Here is a 17,702-nt window from a genome sequence, read left to right on the forward strand (position 1 = left end):
TTCTTGGGATTGTGGTGGTCTTGCCACTAAAATGAATGGAGTAGTTATTGTGGGGATGGATAATTTGGCACAATATGTTAAAGGGGTTGTCTGAGATACAGCTGCTTAATAAAAATGGGTCCTCTGTGTGCAAAACATAGACAGACAAGGGTCTCCCTGCTGATGTATCGCTTACAGGCTGCAGTCAACTTGTGTGGTCCCGTAAACGGGCTGCTGCAGCCAATGTGCTCAAAGGTCACTGCTGAGCTCTGTCATTGGCTGCAACAGCAGGTTTACGGGTTGTCACAGGCTGGTTGCACCGTGTTAGCAATACATCAGCAGGGAGACCCGGAGCCATCGGGGGGGACGAGTGAGAAGCCTGGAGTATGAGCTCTTTGTTTTGCACATGGGGGACCCGTATTTATAAAGAAGCTGTATCTTCATGCAGCACAGGAGAGGAATAGATTTCTAGTTACAATTATTATGGATGACCTTTCTGTATTTGCTTACTGTAATAAAGGAGTTGTACCAGGATTACAAGCTATTCCCTGTCCATCTCACTGTTGAGACCCTCACTGATCTCAAGAACAGGAGTCCCTCTTCCCCCTCTGCCTGTCACTATGGGGGGTCACTTCTCCCCTTGCAGTGACATCAGAATGGATGAAGCGCTAGCTGAGTATGTGCAGTCAGCGCTCCATTAGTTTCAGTGGGGCTGACAAATACCATAGCAGCAAGCTCTTGTGAATGGAACGTCCGGGCACTTGTGCAACCAGCAATCCATTTGGAGTACTAATCCCACAGTGAGGACAATGGGATGGGGGAAGGGGACACATGGGACCCCAGTTGAGATAAGCGGGGATTCTCGGTAGTGAGGCCCTCCTGTGGTTAAGGGATGACTTGTAATCTCAGTACAACATCTTTTTATGCTGCTCATCTCAGATCAGTGCCCCCCCCCCCCCTCCCCCCAACCTCGCTCAATTTACCTTTGCTTATGATAAACCCAATAAAGTGGGGGGAAAATGTGGTACATATTGTTATTTATTGGCGCAAACTCTCTACTACCAATACGTAACCTACAAGTAGTTCACCTAGGCATAATAAATTAAAAGGTAAAGCAATCGAATCTTTATTAAATCTAATTATTTTGTATAAAAAAAAAAAATCAGGAGTTGTTTTGCTGAAAAACTCTGCATGCAGTTGCATCTCAGGCAGCTATGTAAATGATTAGAGTTGTGGCGTGATTAGATGAACGGTCTTGTCACCTGAGTCCTAAAAGTGGTTTAACACAAGCAATAAAATTGTGTGATGCAAAAGATTAAAAAATCTGAATTATGAAACCAATGATTGTCAAATGGCTTCCTTCATATTTACGATACAAGAGAAAAATCGCAACATGCCGTATCTTTCTGCATTTTGCGGGGTTTTTTTTCCCTCGCATCACAAAGCACGAACTTGCAACTTTTGTGCGACGTGTTTTTAAACATTTAAAAAGTCCTATTGATTTTCTTGCACTAAAAATTTTAAACTTTTTTTTTTTTTTTTTTTTCTTCTTGCGCAAGAATATCTCAAATGATAGTGATGTTTTTGTGGGGAAAAAGCAGCGCTGCCTCTCAAAAAAAGCAGGAGAAAAGTTATACTTTTCCTCCCGGAGATATCGCAGTCGCCCCGTGTGTAGTAAAGCCTCCCTTCAAGTGTTCAGTTTTCTGCAATAAATTGCAGTTTTGAGAAGTGATTTCAGTATCAGAGCAAAACTATAATCGCGCATATAAAATTTAGTTTGATTCCGACAAACCTTCTAGGTGCTTGATTTCACTTATTTATTTTTTACAATTTGTGTAAATGGGACAGCCATAAACCGAAAACACATAGCCCGCCTGCAGACGGCCGGGTCAGATCCCGCTGCCCCTGCAGGCACCAGTGCGGCACTCTCCCGCGGCTCTGGCTCTTTGATGTGCCAGCCGGCGCATGCACATGGCGGAGCTAGCTGCTGGAGAGAGCCCCGCACAGAAATGGAGCATGCTGCAACCTGGTTTTCACGCGGGCAAATTGCGTCCATCTGCCTAGGATTGCGTTTTCTAATGCAATCCTATAGCAGCTTCCACGGGCGGAAATTCTGCCCGTGTTCAGCAGGCCATGCAGGTAGTTATAGCACCATCTCGGCAATTAACTGTAGATTGCACTTTAACTCTTTCTATGCTCTATCAATGGACCAGACAGCTATGTATAATACATCCAAAAATACTCTTGGTACCTAACCACACTCCATAGCCTGAACAGCCCAACTGATACTCTTCAAATAAGGAGTATGTGCCCCCCGACCTGTTTCTCCACCGCTTCTTCTGGAGGTTCCAAGGGGTATCTTTTAATTTAGTAAAGATGAAATGGTTTTCAATGCTTTGGTTATGACTAAATGTATTACATTAAAAAGATGCTCTCTTCCACCGTAAGTGAATTGGATTTGTTAAAACCTCATTCACTTACAATATACTGTACATTGCTGCAGAATTTCTGTTCATATTCCACAGCAGTTCTGCTGTGTGTGAACTCTCCCTAAGAGGAACAGCACGGTGAGAAGAACCTGTCCCAGCAGTACTTCATGGGGAATACAATACTTTATCTCCCTTCCTTCAGTCTCCATGCTGTGGGTGGAGGGGATCTACTGTCTGAATAGAGATCCACATCCGCTTGTGTGAATAAGGTGGTTTAACACCTGCGTTGGAAGATCCCGCACAAAATACAGCAAGAAAAAGTACCGCTTGCAGTTCCTTTTTTCTACCAGCTCACAGTCGGGCAGCTGAACCGAAAACGAATGGCTCCCGTTATAGTCCATGGGGTCCATTTGGCGCTGTTCGGTTCCATCCTAAGACAAAGCCATTCCGCAATGGGAATCTCCTCTTTTCTTCTTCCCGAGCGGAGCCGGAAAGTGGAACTCCCGACGTAGGCATCAAACCATCCTTGGTCCTAATGAGGTATTTGCACACAAATTCTGATTGCATGTGTAAGTGTGAAATGGTTATGGTTTATATCTACAACCTCTACTTAAGGCATTATGTTTTGGGACTTGTGTTTATCCAGATGTACTATATTTCAGTGACCAGCCCACTATATTCTGAAAGACATTTTTCGCTATATGCATTTTAATTTTTTTTTTTTTTTTTTTTTTTTGTACTTTTCAGATTGCAAGGAAGCGGCATAAAGTTATTGGTACTTTCAAGAGTCCTCATGGGCACACAAGACCCCCTGCATCTCTTAAGCATATTAGCTTGATGCCCTTGTCTCAGATAAAGAAAGTTCTTGATATCCGGGAAACTGAAGGTCTGTGACATCTTCTTGTTTAATTGCTACACTAATAACCACTTGCATGCAGTGGAAAATGGAGAAAGTCCAGCGTTTGAATAAAAGTTTCAGTCTTTATTGGATGATCCAGAGAAATGTCATTTGTTCCTCCATGTCTGTCTGGATCATCTAATAAAGACTGAAACCTTTAACCCAACACTGGACTTTCTCCATTTTTCTGAGCATGAGTTGTGGCTTCCAGCCAGTCCATGCATGGGAGCGACTGCAGAGGAGCTGTGCCTGGTTTGCATTTCTCTTGCATGCAGTGTTACACTTGGATTGTGTGCTGTATTTCAAAAGCTGCAGTGTTTGGAGACTTTCATATTTTACTGCTGACCTCCTGGCACCCATCTTCACACAGTATTTTCTGCCAGGAACAATGCCACTGTGTCAAAATGGCTAAATGTGATGGTTTGCAGTGTGAAACCCACTTTGTTTTTGAGCAGAACTGTACTGCTTTTTTAGCTCACCCCCCCCCCCCCCCTCTTTTGCATTTCATTTATTCTGGTAGGCTTGGGTAGTTGTATACTTACGGTTGCAGCTACTTGTTATATTCTTCTGGTGCGGGGTTATACACATATATAATACTATTTTGTATTCTATATAATTATAGTTCTTATAACTCTTATAAAGCACCTTCACTTCAAGGTGCTATACAAATGAAGAATGGGGGTCAAACTATATTGCACTACTGCATATATAATGACATTACATATAAAACAGGAACGGTAAACTGTAATTATTTACTAAACTACTAACAATTTGGTACAGAGAGGACCCTGCCAGCAAGAGTGAACAGGACTAGAGGATAATAGGTGGCAGTAGAAGGTGTTCCTGTTGTGGTGGCAGCAGGGTTACTTACGTTGTAGGATTGTCTGAAGAGGTGGGTTTTCAGGTTCCTGATGGGTCGAGGTAGCGTGTTCCAAAGTATAGGTGACGCACGGGAGAGATCTTGCAGATTATGTGAAAGCCTACTAGGGAAGAGAAGGAGGAATTGCGAGGAACAGAGGTTACAGATGGGGAGGTATTGGGAGACTAAGTCAGACTAAATGTATGGAGGAAACCTGTTGTCATTGATAAGGGCTTCAGTTGGATTCTGTAGATCAGGGGTCCCCAACTCCAGTCCTCAGGGACCCCCAACAGGTCATGGTTTCAGGATATCCTATAGTAAGAACACCTGTGGCCAATGTCTGAGGCACCAACAATAATTACATCACCTGTGCAACACTGAGGGAATCCTGAAAACATGACCTGTTGGCGGTCCCTGAGGACTGGAGTTGGGGAACACTGCTGTAGATGATAGCTGGTGTAGGGATTGGCAGAGCTGAGAGGTGGATAAGCCGGGTAGCAGAGTTAAGGATGGATTGGAGTAGCACAAGGACGTTGGATGGGAGGCCACATAGGAGAATATTTCAGTAGCCAAGTAAGGAGGTGATGAGGGCATGCACTAGCATTTCGGTTGACTCTGTGTTGAGGAAAGACCATATCGGAGAGGTGTTTTTGAGCTGGCGGTGGCAGGAGGTTGCGAGGGCTTGAATGTTGCGTTTGGTTAGGATTCTTTTATCTAATACCGTATTAATCTTGTTTTAAGATCCACGCACTTAATATACAGTAAAATGGAAACTTTGAAACTACTTCTAGATCTCTAGGAAACCGATAAACAGTCATGGCTTAAAGTATAACCTCCCAACTAAATTCTATATACTTCTATAAATATTCTAAGTTCAGAGGTTGTAAATTCAGCTGATGGAAATCCTGTGAAATGCGTGTAGTAATGAGCTAGACGAAGCCCTTAGTTTTATCACTAGCTATTGCTATGTTTGTATCAATAGTAAAACCTGTTTCCCTGGGCACAGCATGCCAGTGTAGTGTGCCCATCTGCCATTCTATAAGCTGCAGTGAAGTAACAGCAAGACTCAGAGTAAAGTTAACATTCATGCCTATATAATTATATACAGCTTCGTGGTTACACAGCTAAATCTAAAAATATTAATTTCCAGATAGTGCTGAATTGCTCATGCTTGAGTGCTTTCTGTAATGTCCATTGTGCTCTATAAGCTGCAGTCTTGTACAGAGCCTTAAGCACAATCTCATTAATAAGCCGTAAATTGTTTGCCTGTATTTTACATCATAAGTAGAACATAAAGCACAGAATTCTGTACCGGCCGAAAACATTGTTTAGTTTGGAATAACAAGTCTTCGGCATTGGCTTCATAAAACTGACTAATGTTCTCCCTTGGATCTGCAGAATGCCATAATGCATTTGCATTGGTAGTGCGACCTCCAACCGAACAGGCAAACCAGTTATTTAGCTTCCAGCTGACAACCGAGGAGCCTCCCAAGGTGGATTGGCTGAAGATGTTATGCCGGCACATGGCCAATACGATTTGTAAAGCAGATGCTGTAAGTTTTCTCCCTACCGTTATATCAGAGTATTGACCATTAGAAATATGGCGGAAGCTCCACTGCCTCATGCCTTTTTAATGCCCCATGGTTTTTATCTTTATTCTTCCAAATACCACTTGCCTTAAAGGGGTTGTCCCGCGCCGAAACGGTTTTTTTTTTTTTTTCAACCCCCCCCCCCCCCCGTTCGGCGCGAGACAACCCCGATGCAGGGACGTACAGAAAGCTTACCGGAGCGCTTACCTTAATCCCCGCACTCCGGTGACTTCTATACTTACCTGTGAAGATGGCCGCCGGAATCCTCTTCCTCCGTGGACCGCAGCTCTTCTGTGCGGTCCATTGCCGATTCCAGCCTCCTGATTGGCTGGAATCGGCACGTGACGGGGCGGAGCTACACGGAGCCGGCATCCTGCACGAAAGGCTCCATAGAAGAAAGCAGAAGACCCGGACTGCGCAAGCGCGGCTAATTTGGCCGTCGGAGGGCGAAAATTAGTCGGCACCATGGAGACGAGGACGCCAGCAACGGAGCAGGTAAGTAAAAAACTTTTTATAACTTCTGTATGGCTCATAATTAATGCACAATGTACATTACAAAGTGCATTAATATGGCCATACAGAAGTGTATAGACCCACTTGCTGCCGCGGGACAACCCCTTTAACTTAGGGTTTCCTCGTAATGAGCGAGTACCTTCCTGTTGCGATCTTTGCACCTGCCATTATTTTGATATGTTTATACATGTGAAATCCAATGGAAGGAAAACTCTATTTAAAGTTGATGGCGTATGGGGTTGCTGTAGGGTCCGATACACCTCTGTAGGAGTTGCATTGCAGTTCTGTGTTACTCCGGTTGTACAAAGACCTAATAGACACTTGTACAGCCTTCTCAATGTGCTCTACTTGTGATACCCCAATCCTCGGTACTTTCTGTAGTCTCAACTGGCTCAGCCTGTTCTGTATTGGCTCTTGAGATTCGTATATTGTACCAGCTGTGACTAAGGCTAGTTTCACACACTCAAGGTTTGTGTGTCGCGAGATGCACAAATATGAACCCCATTCATTTTGATTTAAGGTCATACACATGAGGGATGTCTTCCTGCATGGCACGGCAGTGTGATGTAGGAAACAAATCTCCGCATGTTCTATCTTCCTGCCATATTGCCCACTGTTTTCAATGGGGCTGGTGGCAGCAACGCCACCATGTTGGAAGCAATGGGAGAACGCTGTGATCCTCTGCCGCAGCTGTGACAGCCGTGACGGGGATTACCTTCATCCTCACATGAAAACTCCTCGCATCCACAGGGCTTTCACATGGATGGTGAGGGTGGTATCGGGCTGTGATTCATGGCCCGTTATCTCCCTTGCGAGTCTAGCCTAAGAATGGCTTTCATACTCCAGGTTTTCTGAGACTAAATACTGATTACCTGTCCTCAAGGTAGACCCTCAGTTTCCAATCGTAGGGGTCTGCCACTCTGGACCGCTGACAATCTGCTATTTGAAGAGGCTGCAGTGCACATCCGAGCGCCACGGCCAGTGATAGCCTGTTCATTCATCGCCTCAGAACAGCTCTACACCTGGCGGGCAGTCTACAGCATTGTTACCTGAGCACTTCTGCCTTTTAATACAGCTGATTGGCAGGGCTTCCAAGAGGCAGACCCCTGCTGATCAGATATTGATGGCCTATTTGGTCTGGTGGCAGCCGGCTTCTGGGGTAATTGTGTAGTATGTAAAAACGTAAGGTGTGTTTTTTTTTTGTTTGTTTTTTTTTTCACATCCTTCCGTATCAGGAAAGCTGCTTTTACACCAGGTAAATGGCTAAGATGTCTAGTAAAGGCATACAATAAAGGTTATAATCTAGAATGTGTATAGTGCATGTATAACAGAAAGCTGTCACAACTGAAGCGCCAGCTGACCTGCAAAACTGTCATTTATTCATTTTAGCGTGCCTTCAAGCCCATTAATTGTAAAATGAGGTTTGGTTGCAACAGGAGTCCAGTAGATGTATGGATTTCATATCCTTTAAGGGCGATGACAGGCATGTTGTATCACTATATAGAGTGAGAGGTGCTTCATTTTGTTCTCTGGATAGGTCACAATATGATTGTCCTGGAGCTTCCTGTATATGAGCCTTTTGAAAGGCTGCTGGTAGTTGCCACTAGGTGGCGCTCACTGCTCATTTATATTGCTCCCATTGACTTTGTGCATAATATAAAGGTGGCCATACACTTTAGACAGAAGTAGGTTGATGGTTGAGCAATCAATCATCTAGTGAAAGTTCCTTTTCACGGACACAGCCATACACGCTTTAGTCCATACTAGCAGTTGTTCTAACTGGCTACACGTGTTCAAGAACGTCGGGCGATAAATATATATATTTTTTTTCTTTAGAGGATTTTTCAAGAGTTCATTCACACATAGCAGAAAATGATGTGGATTTTCCACAGCAGACAATCCACATCCCAATCCGTGCAGTTTTTGATGTGCATCTGCAGCAGATCTCGTCATTTCAGTTAAAGGGGTGAAATCTGCAGCTAATTTACATAAAAAACTGCTTCAAAATCTGCACTAATGACATGGGTTTTAGCAGTTTCGGTGCGTATTTCCTGCTATGTGAGCGTACCCTAAAAGAACATTCCCAGAAAGAACGACTTTCAGATGACTCATTTTCAAGGTCAGACAAAAATCGCAATTCCAGTAGAGCTCTTTCCAGACGTTGATAGTCTTTAATTGGTTAACTAAAATCCTTTTGGTTGAAATCCTCCATTTTCCCTAATTCTCTCGTGTAATCGGTATGGGCATCTTAAGGCTTCATGCACATGGGTGCATTTGGGATCTCCACATACAATGTCGCTGCATCCATGTGCACCACTGTCACTATATAGTGGTAAATGCATGTCTGCTTGTGAAAGAAACACATCTTGGTTCACAAGGTCTATATTACAGTCCTCCCCAGAGGCACGGATTTCTGTGCTTCTAGATGAAACCTAATGCATGAAGCTGAACCTCACATGAGCAAAACGGCCACAACGGGGTGTACAGACATGTTTTGCACCCCATACTGTGGGACAAAAAATGTAAACCCCATGCGTGCATGAGGCCTTTATAATGTAAGAAATCAATCTGTCTGCAGCTCCTGGGTGAGTTTATAGCTGACAGTTTTCTCGGATTCCACTGGATGGCAGTATAGATTTAAGGACTACTTCAATCTTTTGTTGATCACTAATCTTATCACTGCCTCCTGCAGAATTGACTTTTGTTTCTGCAATTTTTGTTCCAATCTCAATAGAACAAATTTCTGTATTTGCATGTGTTTTTTTTTTTTTTTTTTTTCTGGTAGGAAAATTTGATTTATACTACTGATCCCGATTCATTAGAAGTGAACACAAAAGATGTGGACAGTACATTGAGCAGAGCATCAAGAGCCATTAAGAAGACGTCTAAGAAAGTAAGTTATTTTATTTGCGTGCTCCTCTCTAGTAGTAATTTCATTATTGCTGCTCTCGGGTTTTTAGTTTTCATTCAGCTTAAAATGTTTACACGGATATATAAGGTGCTCCTCCTGCACCCTTCAGTATATCTGGCCTCCATGACGCCAGTATTACTTGTATAGGCACAAATTGTATGTGTTTTACACATTTGCTAAACTTTTTTTTTTTTTCTCCCTGGGAATTACTATATATCTATCTTATTTATAGGTTACAAGAGCATTTTCTTTCTCGAAAACGCCCAAGAGAGCCCTGCAGAGAGCGCTTATGGTACATAATACTCCTGATGCAAGAAGCCCTGGCCCAGGCGCAGAGGGATTTGCAAGCAGCCGCATGCCAAGTACCACCTCGCTAGCAGTACGTAAAGCATATTCTACTGTGTACCTTCTGTGATCTCTCCTCACAGCTCTCAGAAGTAGTCATTTTTAATATGGATTCCTTTTGTGAGCACCTTCACTAGCTCATATGCTTTGTATTTTGGTTGTACGCCTATATTAGGAATGTCATACAGGTAATTGGTTAATTTGCGCTAGTTCCTAATGGCGTACGATGCAGGATGCACAGAATGTGCCTGACATAATTACATGTGTTGCCTATGTATATAGGGTTTACCCCTATTTAGAAGGTCTCCATAAGAGCCCAAAAGGAGTTTTTTTCATAGGTTTTTATGGCAGTTTTTTGAGCCAAAGCCAAGAGGGGGGTTGAAAAGGAATGAGAAATGAAGGACTTATACTTCTCCTTTCTGATGGACCCACTTCTGTATTTGGCTTGAAGGGGTTATCCAAAACTCCCAGATGCAATAATAATGACTTCAAAAATCATATGTACCCAAAAATGGTACCAATAAAAACCTTGTCATGCAAAAACAAAGCCTTACAGTTCCATCCGTGGAAAAATAGGAGTTATGGTTCCTTGAATACAGCGATGCCAAAACCCAAATATTTTCCATGAAGGTTTTTTAGGACGGCAATCTCGCGGAATGTCTGCTGCAGGACCGCACAGAAATTCTGTGATATTTCCGCAGTGGAAAGGCTGCTTCAAAACCTGCGCCAAAAAACTGTACAGTTCCCCATTTGCATCCCAGATTGGTACAATGCAAGAAGCATGCTCTTATACGGCTATGCGGACAGAAAAGGTTTTGGCTTTTAAAAAGTGCATATGAAAATTTGCTCCCTTATACAAAAAACACATTTTAGCGTTTTTGTTTTTGTTCTTCCCTCTATCACAACACTTGATGAGTGGCTACAGTTTATGGTTTTATACAATCTTTATTTTTTGGGGGGCTGAGCGTCTACAGAGAGCCTACAGGAAGAGAAAGGAGGGCAATAAGATGCCACTCTGGCCTTTAATGAGAGATCTATGACGTTAATGTATTAACATGTACTATTTAAAAATCTACCGTAATTCTACAGATACACTTTAAACTGTATCTTCCTCCCTGTTAACAAGTGATTCATTCCTGTTTATAGATTACGCGTTCTTCCTCTACAGTCAACATAAACGGACCAGCTAAACACACTACAGTGCAACGATCTAATTCCCTTGATGGGGCCTCACTGAGTCCCAGGTCCTGTGGCATATTGAGTGCTCTATCTCGCTCTTTGAAAGGAGAAGCAAGCCAGTCTACCCCTCAGTTATATGCTACTAGTCAGCTGGGTGAAACACAAATAATTCCCACAATTTATACTACAGACTATACAGGACAGAATGGCCAGGGCTCAGCGGCCATAACTCCATCTGAGCCCTTGCTGTGAACCACTTACCTGTGTGAGCTCCATACATTTGATGTGTGAACACGACCATCTGAGATCTGGTGGTAACTTGTCCATAGTTTGGGATTAAAGACTCCTTTTTAAGACACGATTTTTGATTCAGCCTTTCTTTCCAAGGATTTTAAAGCCTATTTTAGTTGAAGTCTTCCTGTTGTTAAACATTACATGGTGGCTTTCAGCTGTGAATCGGTAGTTTTTAGGCTGACCTATTTTGGGAGAGGTTTCTAGTACAGCTGAATCGTTGAGCTTTCTTTTATCCATTCCACATCTTCAATATTTCTGCTATCGGTAAAGGGAAACCTTGTTGGGACCTTGTTCACACTATATTCAGTCCTCTGGTTTTGTCACAGGTTTCAGTCTGGATTGCCGAAATCCAGGCAGAAAACTTGGACAGAAGCATAAGCTCCAATACTCAAATGGAAACCCATAAGGTCTTGGTTTGAGCAGTCCTTCTCTAGCTTCCTGGCATTTATGCCAGACAGAATGGTGTACACTGTTCTCTGGCACAAATGCCCCAAATTAATGTAACCCTACTCATTAGTTTTTCAAAATTGTGCTTCTCTAATAGCCAATCATTGATTTGCCTAAAATTATATTTTCCTGCTGAAAAGTCTCTCTAGAGTGCTGTTCTTTAAGGGTCCCAGTTCCTTCTAACTTGCGGTCAGTGCCTGTTGGCAAGTGATGCCCCTCTCTATTAATACAGATGAGACTGAGAAGAGGTATAGGAGGGTGCTAACTCATGCTGCCCATAGCGCCAATTGCGCGATTTTTGTCGCAATGTGACAGTGCTACAAATTGCATGTATGTAGAGCCATTGCTTTCCTATGGGTTCTTCCACATGAGCTATTTATTTTATTTTTTTTGTAGCCCATGTTTCCCTATGGAGCCTTCCTATGTGTTGCATCACACGAAAATATGATGTGATGCGATGCAACGTTTTCATTAGAAAGTCCTACTGTAGAAGCCCTAAACTAAGCCCTAGCTAGGCATATATATATCACCTCTCTGCGTGCATCCCCTGAAGCTTCCTGGCAGTTGCTTGAGGTTCTCCTGCAGAGCTTTGAAAATCCCCGCCTCCAGCAAGCTCTGCCTGTGATTGGTTCCTGAGCACGCAGCGCAGCCATTCATTGAATCACCGCAAGAAAACGCAGCGATTATGCACACAACACCAATGCGATATCGCTACGATTTTCTTGGTGCGATATCACGTCGCCCGTGTGGTAGCGGTCTACAAGTTCATGGAAGAGAGGAGAATTGGAGTCCTTTGATGGCCAGGTGCAGTGTTGTTCCTTATCTGATTGTTCTCACTGAGAAAAACCAAGTAATCTTGTTACTGGGTACAAATCTTCGTCAGGCTAATGAACGAAGGGGGCGATATCCCCGAAAGCTTGCTGTAACATCATGTATTTTTGTTAGCCATTAAAAGGTATCATATCTGCAAGATTACTTGGTTTCTCTCACTGACAACAATCACACATTGCTCTACTGGCTGACACCATACTAAACCTTTTTTTCATTCCTTATCCATACACACTAGCTTATTCTAAAGTTATCTGAAAAGTTAGATATCCATAACTAGAATAGTGTTTTTTTTTTTGTTTTTTTTGGTTTTTTTTTTTAACAGCAAGTTGTCTTGTTCAGAGATTTGCATCCAGTCTGGTCACCTGCAATATGTAACATTGTTTTGGGGGAAAATAGGACTTATATCTGCAGGGGAAGGAAAAGTAATTAATTTTGGATTAAAACTTGGAAAGAAAGCCAAATCTCCCCACCGTGGTGACAGTTGCACAGCTTGGGTTTCTGGTTTCAATAGTCTTTCCATAGAAAGTCTTTATTACTCCTTTAAGGAGCCCATTCCTCCTTGCATATTGTGGTTTTTATACTCATAAGTATTTTCTTTGCCCTTACAGCATATCCCTTCTCCTTCAATGGTGAATCTGTTTGAGCGGAAGTACCATACCTTCAGCCGGTCAACAACTCATCTTATCTGAGGAATGAAGATTCTTTTTATTGCTAGAACTGACTAAAGCAGCTGGCTGTTCTTAGACTGTCGTCCCAGTATGGTACTTCACAGTAGCACTTCAAATGAAAATGAAGACTTAATTTTGCAATATGTCTGATAATGTGCTCTATCCAAAGTGCAAGGCAAAGACAGACAATCTTTCATGTTGCGTCTGTGCATTATAAATGTTTGTTTCTATCATCTGTGCATGTAGGATAACTTTTTTAAAGAGGTTTTCAAGGAAATACCATTGATGACCTAGCCTCAGTCTGTCAATAGTTGATCGGCTGGGGTGTGCCGATCAGGACCCTAGCCAATCGGCCCATTGGGTGGCTGCTGTCAGTGCCGTAATACGCAGGGGTCAAAGTGGAAACTGACGCTCTGACCCTAGTGTAGTGGCTGGCGCTTGTAACTGCAGGCTGGGGGTCTCATTAGAATTGCTGGGAACTGTGCCTGCAGTTATAAGCACCAGCCACTACATGGGTCTGAGCAGCAGCTTCTGCTCCAACCCCTATGTATTGTGGCACTGGAAGTAGGTGCGCCCGATTGTTTGATCAGCTGGGGTCCACAATTAACTATTGATGATCTATCTTGAGAATGGGTGATCAGTAGAGATGAGCGAACGTACTCGGTAAGGCCGATTTTGCAATCGAGCACCGCGATTTTCGAGTACTTCACTACTCGGGTGTAAAGATTCGGGGGTCGCCGTGGGTGAGCGGGGGGTTACAGAGGGGAGGGGAGTGGAGGGGAGAGAGCTCCCCCCCCTCCCTGTTCCGCGCTGCTCCACCACGCCCCCCCCCCCCCCCCCCCCCCCGGCGACCCCCGAATCTTTTCACCCGAGTAGTGAAGTACTCGAAAATCGCGGTGCTCGATTGCGAAATTGGCCTTATCGAGTACGTTCGCTCATCTCTAGTAATCAATAGTATTTTCCTGGAAAACCCATTTAAGTCATTTTATGTACATGCTAAGCAAGCAGCTCATTTTCATCTCTGTTTTAGATAAGATTTCAGTCTATGTATTATGATGGTAAAATTTTTCATTGGTCCTTTTTGTATATAAATATTCTGCCGTTCCTACAGGATGACATCTTGCATCACCTACTGGAAAAATGTATGCATAGCAGACAGGGGTCATGTTACATATGACCCCCTTTAAACACTATTAGCATTTCTTTATGGGGTATAGTTGGAAGCAGGCATGCCCACAAGGGATGTAACCGTATAGGATTCAACACTGGGAGATTAGCTTGTTTAGGTCATGCAGACACAAGTTGGGCCGGGTATATAACTAATTAGTGTGCTCAGGACATTGGAGCTCTTGACTTTTATATATACCTGTTTTCATCTTTGTGCAATGCATGGGGACATGCTGAGAAAACCTGGTGGTTGCTAGGGTCTTGAGATGGAAGAGATGACCTTTTAAACGGTCCCTGTACCAAAGAGGAGTCTGATTTGAGACACTACATAGAATCCATATTTCTCAGGACATGTGCACAGAAAATGGACTGAGGAGATCTCGCTTTTTATACGAATTGTTGTGCAGATCTGTACGTGCAGGAATTAAGATTTTGGGTTTTTTCCCAGCTTTTGCTGGCTATAGTCTTTTTTTTTAAATTTTTTTTTCTGTAGAGCATTTTTGTGAGTAATTTTCAGATTACAATGATAGACATAATGGAGCGTACCCAGAGACCCCTGCAGTAGGTAGAAAGTACAATGGTTTGGTTTTGTTACTTTTTAATATTTAAAAGTGAAGGGTTAAGACAATGCTGAATGTTTTTTGCTTTAACCAGTCACACATATATTTATTTGTAGTCCACTTGTTTCCTGCAGGGAACTGCGAGTCTCTGGCTCCGTGTACTAACACTACTATTCCAAGTACTAGTTTGTTTTAGGATAGGAAATTTGGTATGTCAAGTATCAGCTGCTCTTCAAGTCCTAGAAAAGTCTAATCCCTTAGGGGGGGAAAAAGCAAGTCGCTTTATTTTAAAACGGTTTGTGTGGTCAGTAACTTGTATATAAATAAATTGCTAAACTGATAACTTTGATTACTGTCGTGGTTTCCTTTTTAAGCCTTTTGCTGCAGGGGATTTTGGATACTTGGTAGCCAGGATATTCTTGCACTTCTGATATGTTACAAAATGTGAAAATTGTATAGAATATGCCAAGGTATTTTATGGAACGTCTAAGGCCTCATGTTCACAGGTAAATTGTCATTTTAAATCAGCAGCGTTTTTCCCGCATGCGTGATCCGCTCCCCATAGGGATGCATTGGACACCCGCAGGTAGTTAAATACCTGCGGATGTCATTTTCGCCTTCAGGCGCGGATTGCGTGTATGGGGGAAAAAAACGCGACATGCTCCATCTTAGTGCGGGTCTCCCGCGGGGACGGCTCCCACAGGCCTCTATGGAAGCCGTCCGAATCCACGGTACACCCGCGCCTGAATTTCTGCTCTCCGCGCGCGGGAGAGCAGGAGTTCAAAAACAAAATTGAGTGCCCGACACATGCGCGCGGTACGCTGCCGACGTGCCGAGTACAGCTGCCGAGCCGAAGAAAGAAGATCTGGCCGCGACAGAGGGCAGGTCCGCAGCATCCAGACAGGTGAGTAAATTCTTATTTTTTGGCATCATGTCTGTGGGAAAAGAGGGACCCGCTGCGGGATTCTCCATGAAGAATCCACAGCGGGCCTGATTTTTTTTTTTTTTTCTTCTTTTCCCCGTGGACATGAGGCCTAACATGTTTTAGGCAAAGTGTGAAATAATATCCTTTCATTTGGGGGGGGGGGGGGGGTTGTGTGAGAAATGAGTCATTGTATAATACGCCAAAAATGAGATTTCTAGTATGAAGCGATGAATATTTCACACATTGCCAGTTTGCCTATTGGGATTGTATAGAACAGATCACCCAGGAAAACTATAAAATAATCCCTCCAGCAGTGGATGGGAATTTTTTATTTTTATTTTTTTCCATCACACAAAGATATTTCACCTTTTGCACAATCAACCCTAATCCTCTAGTTTCCCATAATCCACCTCTCCTCCTCCTCCTCCTCCTCCTCCAAGGTGCACTACTACAGTCCCCGGTCAGTCGCTGCTGTCAGTTTCAGCTCCAGCTGTCCCGCTCCTCCACTGCACTTGCGCTAACACACTGTCTGGACACCAGCGACCACAGGCCTGGCTCCCCGTGTGTCAGCGGGACATTGTCACTACATGGTGGTGGGACGCAGGTCCACTTCAGGGTCCCGTGTGCTGCCAACACATGGACCTGTGTCTCTGGCGGTGCTGCGCCTGCTGCCAGAGCTCTTTGGGACCCATCCAGCTCATTACTACTTTGAAAATCTGACAGAGCAAAGGGAGCTCACGCAAGGCCCCGAACCCAAAAAGGACGCAGGCACTGCACACTGCTTGGTCAATACTTTTCTTTAAAAAAAAAAAAATTTTTTTCTTCCAGTAAGAAAATCCTGCACTCTTTTTCATACTTTGCCTAAACGGTACTTGTCATTCTATAGAATGCTTAATATTTATAGATGCTACATAATTCCCTTAGGCATTGTATACAAAACACACATTTCATGCTTTGACTAAATAAGAAAAAAACTCTCACTCAACCTATACAATGACTAATTTGACACACATTTGCCCTTTAATACATAGTGTCAAAATGAAATGACCTTATTTCACATCTTACATAAGAGCATAATTGGGCAACCAGCCAGAGGGATCACCACCTACTAGGCCTCATTAATCAAAACTGTCTAAAAGGACACCGTTGTTGCCCACAGCAACCAATCAGTTCTGCTTTCTTTTCCGAAACTGCTCTGGTGAAATGAAAGCTGAGCTCTAATTGGTTGCTATGGGTAAAATACTTTCATAGTTATAAACAGTAAAAAGGTAAAATGCAGCTTCCCAAAAATCTTGACCCACAGCGTTATGCCAAGCAGCCAACCTCCCATAAGGGGAGCGCACGGAGAACAACGCCAAGCCGGTTTCTCAGGAAGGCAATGTGAAAAAACAAATGTATATAGCTGCAGCACTTCTAATATTAAAAGAAAAAGATCTTTCTTACCCTCCGGCTTCTTTCACATGAGCGCGTATCAGCTGGCTGTTTTCACGGATTCCAATGCATCAGATTACATGGGCGTATTTCTGAGACATAAAAACGCCCAGCGAAGCCAATATAGTGCAGGACGTTTTTACGTCGGGCCCAAAAGATGGTCCTGGAACTATCTTTTGGGCAGGGAATACTTCAACTGCTGCATGGGCTCCTACGGAAGCCCATGGCAGCGTCCGTAGGTAAGAGGCAGTTTAGCAGCATGGCTGTTAAACTCCCTCCCTCTGTTCTTCTTCTCCTTCTCCCCCCCCCCCCCCATGCAGGCTCGCCTCTCGTTCCTCCCTGCACGTTCTGTGCAATAGGTGGGGGCGGAGCTAAGCACTGGTCTGCCCCGCCTCCTCTCATTGATGGCTATGGACAAGGGGTGGGATGTGGGTGGAACTAAGTACCCTCCCTTTCCCTGTCCATAGCCATCAATGGCAGGAGGTGGGGTGAATCGGCGCTTAGCTCTGCCCATGCCACGCCCCTTCCATTGCACAGAACGAGCGAGGAGGAACAAGAGGGAAAATAGGTGATGTCCTGGTGACGCCAGGCCATATGAGCAGGCGCACAAATGTTTGATTTGTGCGCCCGTTCACCAAATTTTTCCCCCTCAACGTAGCATTTATCGGCCAGTCGTC

At 43.7% G+C, this 17,702-nt stretch overlaps 1 protein-coding gene across 3 annotated transcripts in view; it reads left to right on the forward strand.

Annotated features, from left to right (window-relative positions):
* The window catches only part of ECT2 (epithelial cell transforming 2), a 51,596-nt gene extending 37,969 nt beyond the window's left edge, over positions 1-13,627 (forward strand). For all 3 annotated transcript variants that reach the window (XM_066601300.1, XM_066601315.1, XM_066601307.1), the window contains 5 exons: positions 3,156-3,294; positions 5,564-5,718; positions 9,053-9,160; positions 9,411-9,557; positions 12,883-13,627. In XM_066601300.1, coding sequence (XP_066457397.1) covers positions 3,156-3,294; positions 5,564-5,718; positions 9,053-9,160; positions 9,411-9,557; positions 12,883-12,963 — 630 coding nt within the window. In that variant the 3' untranslated portion in view covers positions 12,964-13,627. The remainder of the gene's footprint in view (positions 1-3,155; positions 3,295-5,563; positions 5,719-9,052; positions 9,161-9,410; positions 9,558-12,882) is intronic.
* Positions 13,628-17,702: the final 4,075 nt, after the last annotated feature.

This window comes from Eleutherodactylus coqui, chromosome 1, assembly GCF_035609145.1.
Source record: "Eleutherodactylus coqui strain aEleCoq1 chromosome 1, aEleCoq1.hap1, whole genome shotgun sequence".
NCBI lineage: Eukaryota > Metazoa > Chordata > Amphibia > Anura > Eleutherodactylidae > Eleutherodactylus > Eleutherodactylus coqui.